Source organism: Stegostoma tigrinum, chromosome 16 (genome assembly GCF_030684315.1).
Source record: "Stegostoma tigrinum isolate sSteTig4 chromosome 16, sSteTig4.hap1, whole genome shotgun sequence".
Taxonomy (NCBI): Eukaryota; Metazoa; Chordata; class Chondrichthyes; order Orectolobiformes; family Stegostomatidae; genus Stegostoma; species Stegostoma tigrinum.
This window is the reverse complement of record NC_081369.1, coordinates 20,793,292-20,803,657: the sequence shown is the minus strand read 5'-3', so window position 1 is coordinate 20,803,657 and position 10,366 is coordinate 20,793,292. Positions and strand designations below refer to the sequence as shown.

Sequence of the window (10,366 nt, the reverse complement as noted above, 5' to 3'; positions counted from 1 at the left end):
TGTGAAAGATAGAACTTCAGCCAAAGATCAGAAGCATGGGACTGAAATGCGGTCAAAAATTGTGCCCTCAGGTAATGGAAGAGGGGCTGCAATTTCAGACATTTCACATAAATGTGAAACATTGACTCCTTCAATCTATAGAAATTACAAATAGTCGGGGAGTCTGTGAAATGATTTAATTGTCTATTGTGTGGATCTGCCATGTGCAGCGTACTGTTTGCAAATTGCTCATTGGCAAAAGAATGACTTCTATATAGAATGCCTTCCACCAATGATTCCCATCTCCTCTGAATGATAGAACTGAGCACTAAGGCGTGTCTGGATGGTCAAAAATGGTGGAGGGTATGCAAGGAATCTTGGCTGCGCAGAATGAAATAGCATAGATGGGATTTCCGGCAGATGACTTCAGCTGTGATGTCCAGTCTTCTGAGAGAGACTTCAAGGCCCAGAATAATGAGAAAGTCTTTCTAAATGGGGGTCAGCTTGGACACAAGAGCTTCAGCTGCCTGAGCCACGTGAGCACCAAGTTCTGTCAAAGTCAAGCAGTACTACAAGATTCTCAATGCCTTTAGCTGGTGGATATTGCTATTGTGATCATCATCAGCTGGCAGCTGGATTCCTTTCAAGGACATATATGCCAGCTTTTCTGGCAACACCAAGCCTGCTCCTCCACTATCCAGTATGTCTTTGACTCTGGTCACCTTGTAAACCATCATCCCTGTTCTGGCTAACCAGCTGTAATGGTGTAAGTGTGGATTCCTGAAAAGTAGCTCTCAGGTGATGGCTGATATCTCTGGCTTGACATGACCAAGTTCAATTCCCTGATTAGTTCCTGGTAAAAGAGAGGGACCCTCTGCAAGGAGGCTTTTAGATCCTATCCAACCCAGGTTTGTAAACTGCAGCCATATGTCCTAATTGAATCCATTCACCTGGCTGAAGAAATTCATCATTAGTACACATCACTTCAGAGAAGGCTCAATGTAAAGGTATCCCTTAAGTGCTTGAAGGTGCAAAGTCACTATTAGTGCCTGACTGCTTTCATCACTATGCTTGGTGCCAAACTCTAGAGGAGGAAGCATAGGTAATCAGCCAGCCCTTGACTCTTGTTGTGCAATGCTTGAAGCATACAGTCCAGTGTCCTAGGTGAGTGGCACCCTTGACTTTGAGCTATTGCCAGTTCATTAGCAGGGGCTTCATCAGGTGGAGGAAGTCAGTCATGTTTCAAACTAAAGGGCTCAGCTCTGCTGCCAGGGATCTAGTCACCATTGGTCCACCAGGAATCCAGAATGATTTACCCTGTTGAGGCTGGTGTGTTACAGACCTGTTCATATTCACATACTGTCTGCAGATCAATGGGATCGTGACCGTGATAATTGTTGATGTAAACTGACAACTGTACCTGACCTGCATGGAGGCAATCCCATCAACATCTTCTACAAAGAGTGCAGAAAAGGCTCAACAGAGGTGATATTTATTTGGTTGGGTATGGGCACCCTTAACACTCTCCTTTCCCAAAGCAAAAGAGTGCCCTCATTATCATCAATTAATCATCATCTAACACACCAAAGTGTGCACGGTAGTCAGACTTGGTTAGCAAAGTTAATTTTCAGTCTAAAATCCAGCAGTCACAAATAAATATTCATGATTCACACTGTTGAGTGCCTTCTGCTGATCCAGAGAAAGAAAGGAATCTAACAGACCAGGCCTTTGGAAAATGCTGGACCTTAGCAACAGCAACATAATTGACTGACTTTGGACTGTGTCAGACAGGTTCGGTTGGATCATGTAAGCCCACAATCTTCATCCTTCTCTCCCTTTTCTCACGTACCTGTCCGACGAGCATGTTGGCAACATTGGCATCATACTTAAATATTACATTACAGCCAAGACTGAAATGTAGCTCTATCTCATTAGTATTGTCTGATTCTACAAAATTCCCAGCTCAATTGCTGCTGAAATCTGTACATTTTTGTTATCTGTGAATTTGGTTATTATAATATTGTTCAGGCCTGTCTCCCCATCTTCCATTGTCCATAAAATTGATTTCATCTAAAACTCTGATGCCCAATCTTTACTTGCACCAAATCATGCTCACGTATTGTTCTTGTGCCTGATAAGTTGAATTGCATTGGTTCGAATTTGACCAAAGCCTCAGTGTTAAACTTTTAATCTTGGTTTTCAAGTCTTGATCCACAGCTTTGTCACTCCCTAACTCAGCAATCCTCTGCAGTGTTACATGAATCAAGGATGTCTGTGACCCTACAACGTCTGACTTCTGATTTCCTTTGCAAACTGATTTTAATTGTTTACTATTGTTTGGGCATGCCTTCAGTTTGTCAATACTCTAAACTTTGCAGTTACCCCCGTTAACCTATCACCCCTTTTTCTTCCTTTAAGATGCTACTTATAACCATCTTGCTTGAAATCTACTGTTGAGGTCAGGCCTTAGGTAGTTCAGTGTCAAATTTGTTATTACTAGTGTGAAATATTTCATTATATTAAATGCAATCTCATAGCAACACTGCTATGAAAGCATCTTAATTTCTTTGTTTTAATTCAGTTGTTGCTGTTGGGATTTTTACTGAGAGTGGTACTTCAAACAAGAATTTTCAAATAGTTCTGTTTTTCCACGTCATTTTTCCACATTCGGATACAGAATTAAGAAAGCCCACAATCTGCTTTTCCCCTTAATTCTCTGAGGCGATGCGGAAGTATTTAAAGAACAACACACGTTTTTGCCCTTGTTGCGAAGTTAAAAGACCTAGAAATTGCTGGAGAAACTCTGCAGGTCCGTGCGGAAAGAAAGCGCAGTTGGCGTTCAACGCAATTTCTGTCTTCGTTTCAGATCACCACCATCCACAGTTCTTTGGTTCACGTAGGTGATATTAAACTTGGTAAAGCACATGACAATGAAACCACAGCGCTCCAGGCGCGCGGGTGTCGCCACACGGCAATGAACCAAAGGGACTACAACAACCATCATTCACTGGCGGGGTGGCACGCGCATGCGCTCTTGCTTGGAGAGCTGACGCCTTTAGGTGGGTGTTCCCCGTGCCGGAGCGCGGCCTGTGGTCGAAGTGGGTGGAGCGGCGCGGGGTGGCGTCAGCAGCGTGTTCGACAGCGGGCGCGCTGTGGTGCTGGTGGGGGGGCGCGCGCGCGCCGGCCGAGCACGCGCACGCGCGATGATGAGGCTCGGCAAAGTTTGAGAGGCGCAGCGGCGGGCGTCGGTGGAGCGGGGGCTGGGGGGGGGGAAAAAGAGAGAGCTCGGTTAACTGTTTCCAAACGGGATAGCAAGAGAGTGAGTGAGTGTGTGTGAGAGAGAGAGAGAGAGAGAGAGAAAGTGTACGAGCGGAAAAAAAATCAAACAACCTTCCCCCCCTACCCCAACCCCCCCCACCCGGAAAAAGTTGGCGGAGAGAGCCGGACCTTTGCTTCTGTTATGAACTTTATTAAACAAGTAGGGGAAAGGGAAACTGTAACCGATGACTACTGTAAACAGTGGCAATGACGAGTTTGACTTTAGGCTGATATTTGGTGAAGACGGTCCGCAGCCTGGACTAGGCCCTGCAGGTCTGTATGCGGGAAGGAGAGGCGCGGGTTGAGGGAGTGGGATCCAGATTGAGGGGGTTTAAAATACCGAGGGGGGGAGGAATCAAAGTTACAATTCGGTAGTTTGTTTTTATTTGAGCTGGTTTTTTTTTGTTTTGTAAAATCTCTTGGTTAAATCCTGAATGTAAATTGTTGAGGTTTCGGGCATTATGCTTGCGGCGTTTAGTTTGAAATTTACAAGGAAAGTAGAAAGGCAGGTTTCACATCCTCGTCTTTTTTTTTCCCCTGTGCTCACCCGATTTGTGGTTTCAGGGTACACGTTTGAGGCGTATGGCGATGAATTGTATTATTTGCACTCACACAACTGTTTTTGTACTGCTGGGGTCAAGTGTGCCTTGCACATGGATTGTATATTGAGGTCAACGGGGGTCTTATTTTCTTCTTATTGAAAGAAAAGTTCCAGATTTGATGATTTATTTTTCCTCCAAGGAAACTGAATCGTTCCGTAAAGCAATTGCAACACGACTTCATACGAATTGCATTAATATCTTGCAAATTTTACTTAAACCGCAGCATCGAATTTCTAAGTGGATGTTGCCCACGTTACCTTCTGTTCTCTTCCACCCCCCCCCCCCCCAAACTTGGTTTAAAGCTGGTTTGGCAAACGGCTTCTACCTCTGTGTGCATTATGTTCGGTGTCCGATCGGACGATAGCTACAAAACGTAAATAAGGGAAGGTGTAGTATCTCTGCTAGTTCTTGAGGGACGTGGGAATATATTAAAGTAGCCTTGGAAGTCAGCCCAACATCCAAGTCATCAAATTTGCCTAGACACGCCATGTGTAGTTCAAATGACAGTGGAACTTAAGACGAGGGAGGTGATCAGAAAGGTAGATCACTTCTAGCAGCCCATGGATAGTTGAAATGTGCTGTTAGATCTGATCGCTAATTTTGGCGGATATCATGTACCCACCTATTCACTTAGTGCAAATATCGCCTATATTCTTTGAAGTGGTCTCTAGGTTTGATAGGAAGATTGACAGTACAAGACCCGAAAAAGAAAGCGGAGTACGAGTTACTGCAGTGTCTGAGTAGTTCAACGACTGTAATTTCATCGGCCTCCTGGTCAATTATAATTAAATATCAGACTGACTTTGCTGTGAAAGGACTATCACGATTTCTAAACCTCGTAGGTGGACGTTTCTTTAAGACTTCAGATTTACTCTGTCCAGTACCAAGACTACTAAATACATGATGCTTTCTGGCACATCAGGTGAGCAGTAATTTCTAAATTAAACATTTTAAATCGTTTTAGATATTTTAAACTGGATCAACTGATGACATTGGTTTAAGAATTAATTTTCAGTTGATGATTTTGGTTTGATTAAAATTGCAGTTGCTGTTACCAAGTTGGATTTCAGTTGTTCTGGAGCTTTTCTACCAAGTTCAGTAGCATTGTTCCAAAATACTGTTTTGCACGTTGTTTCTGTTTGTATTTGTTCCAAGATTTTATGAGAAAGGGGGCTTTCTGTAAACTCTAGGTTGGCTACTTTAAATGTTGGGTACTGCATGTTTTGCCAAATAATGCGAACAAGATTTCTTTCCATGGAGTATAGTCAGATAGCTATGTATGGTATTTCAGTAGCTTAAATTAATATAATAGTAATTATAGTTGTGCAGTGACACGACTCATTCTTAGTAAAATAGGGTATAGTTACTGAAATGTAATTGCATCACCTTTCTCTTTGTAACTCTGGGGTTAAAAATGCGCACCTTGGCTTTTCCTCTCAGAACAATCACAAAGCGTCTTCGGCAAATTTGTTGGTCCAAATATAATATTTCGGTTGTACCCCACTTTTTAAAATTTTCATCCTGAATTTGTAAGCCAGAGGAGGGCAGACTGCTGAATTAATTTGTCCATATCATCGAACTCTGAAGACCAAGGAAGAGAAGGGGAAAATTTAGGAAGGAAGATTTGATTAAAAACTCTTTCACTTTGTACATTAGCTACATAATTTACTTTAATTGTATACTCTTCTGCATTAGGTTAGCTACCTAAAAGAAAAGTTTGGTTGTATGGAACCAATGATTGCTTTTCTTCTGCATCTAAAATTTAATATTTGTCAAGTTGAATTGGACAGGACAAAAGTCATGATGATTAAACCTCTAATTTGATAACACAGTCATTACTTGCTAGTGGAAGAGGGAAATAAGGACCAAGGAAAGATCCAGGTAGTGCTTAAGCTGTCATGTTCTAATATGTAGAATATGGCAGAGGTAACTGAACATGTTAAATAAATGTTTAACTTTCTAGTGATTTTAATACTGAGAGGAATATTAACATGAAAGAAAACTAACTTAGTATTGTATATGAAGATAAAAGGCATATTCTAATGCCTTAAGGAAATCTGTTCTCAAACCATAAGATTGAAAGGGAATAGTATCAACACACTGGAAGATTTTGAGATACCCGTCTCGTCACAACTTAAGAGAACAGAACTACACTGACGCAAATATGTTAAGACTAATATTCTCCCTTTGACAATATCTCCTTTAATTAAGACACAAGTCTTAGAGTGGAGAAGGGGGATAAAATTATTCCTAAAATGTGGACATTTTGTGCATATGATGCATTGATAGTCTGTATGTTTTCATTCTCTTTGATAGTGAATGAGGTGGATATTAAGAATTGTAGATGTAATTTAGGCCTTGGAAAATGTTGGTCAGAATTTTAAGAATTGTGATTCTGCAGTTTTTTTGTGGCCAACTTAGTTTCACTTGTGCGGGTTACTGTGAACTATGCTGCTGGTGTGAAATGTTTTGTTAAATGCTTTTCATTCAGCTTTAATTTGTTTCTACCATGTGTATTTATTGGATTGGAAAAAGCTTAATTTTAGCTTCACTCAACAGCTGAATATCAAACTTTAATTTTGCTTCAAAAACAGAAATTCCTGGAAAATCTCAGCAGATCTGGCATCATCTGTGTAGAGAAATCATTTCAAAGGTCCAGTGACGCTTCCTCAGAACTCAGTTCTGATGCTGCCATTTCTGCTGAGATTTTCCAGTAATTTTCATTATTGTTTCTCATTTCCAGCATCTGCAGTTCTTTTGGTTTTTTTTATTCCACTTTACTTCCATGTCAGTTTTTATAAAATATTTTCACTTTATCAATGAGCGCAAAGTTTTGATATGGTAAAAGTGGAACAGCGTTCATCAGTAGGAATGTTTCAGCCTTGTGTAAGCCTTTACGTAGGTGGCTGCTAATTATAGCAGTGGTATTTTGAAGTAGTGCATCAGTGTTGTGTTGACAGTAGCATTTGGAGTTGCTTGAGTATTTTCTGAGTAGGCACATCAACTGGCTTCAGCTATATGTCGGGGCTTTTATTTTGCAGTGTTTTTATTCATTTATTATAGGAGGGCAACGTACTGCATTTTCACTTTGCTTGGTTGAAATTGATCACAATGCCACATTATTTGTCACAAACAGTGATGTTTATTCATTGTAAGCATGTTATTTATTTATTTACAATTGTGAATTACAGAGCTAGTGTTTGAACTGTCATTTGCCTAGGTGCCAAATGATATCTACAGCTGTGTTTACCAAAACAACTGTTCTCAGCTCAACAAACTGCAGAAAAAAATCCTGCTAATTAACACGAGCTTCTCTACAATGCTAAATTTCAATTTTTGAATGACTTTATATTTGCATTTTACTTTGAGGAAGGGTTATTCTTGGGATGCAAGTATAAGCCTGCTCCCTTGTCAGGCATCACTTTAGGAAAATAAGGAAATTATATTTTAGTGCAGACTAGAGTCTTTCACTTGTGAACTGTTAATTTTTGAGAGTGTTCTGATTAATTTGTCCTTAAAGTGGCATGTGGTTTTTGTTGTTGGTTGTTAGTCCTGTTAGCGAATTCATTCGAGAAATCAAGCATTACAGTGCCGTGTTTTGAGTTGCTTTCTGAAATGGTCTGTACTTGTTCCTTTCTAATTCTCCAACTGAAAATGTTGGCTTTTAAAATATTCTTTGAATTGGCTGTTCCTGGTTAAAATGATTAATTGTTGTGCATATAGTAGAAATATTGTGGCTATCATTCAGCGTAGCAAATAGAGCTTGTATTTTCTTTTGGGAGAATTCAAATCAGAGTGAGATTTGTCAAAATTCTGCCTACTGAGATTGCATTGTACTCTTAACATTTATTTTACGTAATTAGTTTTATTTTCTGGCAGTATTTGTGCTGAGTGTGCAGTGTAAGATTGAGCATTTGTAGAGTGTGATCCAGGGTATTGCTTGAAATTGAAGCTGTATGGTATCACATGATAGGAGCGCAATAGTTTTATTCTGTTTGGAAGATGTAAATAATTTTAGTAGTTCATTAATATACGTGTGAAGTGTGCATATACAACATGTATTTCACTTTCTGCATTACTATGTTGAACGTAGGTACTTCAGCACAAGACCAAATGATTTTTTAAAAAATTCTTTGATTTGATGCATTGCTAGCAATGCAAACATTTGTTGTCCATCCCTAGTGGCCTTTGTATCGCTTCCTGTTTATAGTTGTGAACAGTTGGTGAAAATAGTAGTGTTAGTCTTGAAAGCAAAATGTCTTCTCAATGAATGTTTTGCAGCATTTTACATGTTTGCAGTAGGTATAATTTTTTTTCAGGTACATCTTTCATGATAAGACATGGGTAAACATTTGTGTAAACAAAGGAAGAAGAGAGTTAGGGTAAGTGGGTAATTTTCAAATTGGCAAACTAATTAGTGCAGTGTCATAAGTTTGTGACTATGGTGAAGAGACTAACAATTTTGTGGCCAAAACTGCTGGTGCTATGATAGTTATGGAAGTGAATTGTAATGAGTATACAGAGTCCGAAAAGTGATACAGTGAGGTTGAATGAAAATGTAAGAACCTGGCAGTTATAGTATAGTGTGGGAAAATGTGAGACAACAAGATGAGCTGGATGAACACAGGAGGACAAGCAGCATCATAGGGGAACGAGAGCTGATGCTCCTGGCCTAGATCTTTCTGAAGGAGGGTCTAGGCCCGAAACATCAGCTCTCCTTCCCTTATGATGCTGCATGGCCTGCTATGTTCGTCCAGCTCTACACCTTGTCTCAGATTCTCCAGCATCTGCAATTCCTGCTATCTCTAGGACAATGTGAGGATGCCCACTTTTTCAGGTGAGATAGAAAAATAGAAGGATAGAGACTGTAGAATGTGACAGCTCAGAGAGATTTGGGTGACTTAATCATGAAAGGTTATCATGTAGCTACTACAAATAATTTGGAAGGCAGTTGAAATATTGCCCTTTATATTACATCTGACTTGCAAATAAAATTAGTTAAGTCTATCCACGATTTGGTGAGACACCACTTGTAGTACTGTGTGCAGTTTTCGTCACTTATAGAGTAGGAGTCATACAGCCTGGAAACAGACCCTTTGGTCTAGCTCGTCTGCACCAACCAGACATCGCAGTTTGACTTATTCCCAGAGATAATAGGAACTGCAGATGCTGGAGAATCCGAGATAACAAGGTGTGGAGCTGGATGAACGCAGTAGGCTGAGCAGTGTCTTAGGAACAGGAAAGCTGACGTTTCGGGTCTAGACCATTCTTGACTTATTCCCATTTGCCTGCATTTAGCTCAGATCTCTCTTAACCCTTCCTATTCAGATACCCATCCAGATGCCTCTTAAATGTTGTAATGTACCTGCTGCCTTCACTTCTTCTGGCAGCTCATTCCAAACACGCACCAACCTCTGCAAGAAAAGGTTACCCCTCAGGTCCCTTTTAAAATCTTTCCCCTGTCACCTTAAACCTATGCCCTCTAGTTTTGGACTCCCTCATCCTAGGAAAATCACTTTGGCTATTCACCCTATCCATGCTTCTCATGATTTTATAAACCTCTATAAGGTCACTCCTCAGCCTCCAATGCTCCAATTAAAAAAGGCCCCCCAGCCTATTCAGCCCTCCAGTCTTGGTAACATGCTCATAAATCTTTTCTGAACTCTCAAGTTCAACAACATCCTTCCTATAGAAGGGCGACCAGAATTGTACACAGTATTCCAAAAGTGACTTCACCCAATGTCATGCACATCTGCACCATGACCTACCAGCTATATTCAGTAATTTCACCAATGAAGGCAAGCATGCCAAATGCCGCCTTCACCACCCTGTCTGCCTGGGTCTCCACTTTCCAGGAACTGTGCACCTGCGCCCCAAGGTCTCTGTTAACTATGTAAGTCCTGCCCAGGTTTGCCTTACCAAACTGCAAGACCTCACATTTTTATCTAAAGTAAACTACATCTGCCACTCCTTGGTCCATTGGCCCACTTGATCGAGGTCCTTTTGTATTCTGTGATAGGCGATGCAGTGGACAGTGAAGTAAACTATTTTGGTGTCATCTGGAAACTAACTAAGCATGCCTGCTGTATTCGCGTCCAAACTTAGTGAGGGATGTACTGGCATTGGAAGTTGTTCAATGAAGGTTCACTAGCCTGATTCCTGAGGTGAAGGAATTATCTTATGAGATAAACTTAAGCAAATTGGGCTATACTTGTTGGTATTTAGCAGCATGAGTGGTTATCTTATTGAAGCATAGGATTCTGAGGAGACTTGACGACGTAGTTGAGAGAATGTTTTCCCCGGGGGAATCTGGAAATGGGGTATCACAGTTTAAAATGAAGAGTCTCCCTACTGAGACAGAGTTAAGGAGGAATTTTTCTTCCAAGAGTCATTGTGCTTTGGAATTGTCTACTTCAGAGAGTAATCAAAGCTGAGTTAGAGAGGAGTATGAGGGTTAAGGGGCAGGC

General features: G+C 40.8%; 1 protein-coding gene across 2 annotated transcripts in view; it reads left to right on the top strand.

The window, feature by feature from the left end:
• The first annotated feature begins 3,231 nt into the window (after positions 1-3,231).
• The window catches only part of nfatc3a (nuclear factor of activated T cells 3a), a 150,163-nt gene continuing 143,028 nt past the window's right edge, over positions 3,232-10,366 (top strand). The window contains exon 1 of one of the 2 annotated variants that reach the window (XM_048546622.2): positions 3,232-3,570. In XM_048546622.2, the coding sequence (XP_048402579.1) occupies positions 3,483-3,570 (88 nt within the window). In that variant the 5' untranslated portion in view covers positions 3,232-3,482. Of the gene's footprint in view, positions 3,571-4,364; positions 4,822-10,366 lie in introns of those variants that run through there. The other variant, XM_048546624.2, reaches the window with a different exon arrangement.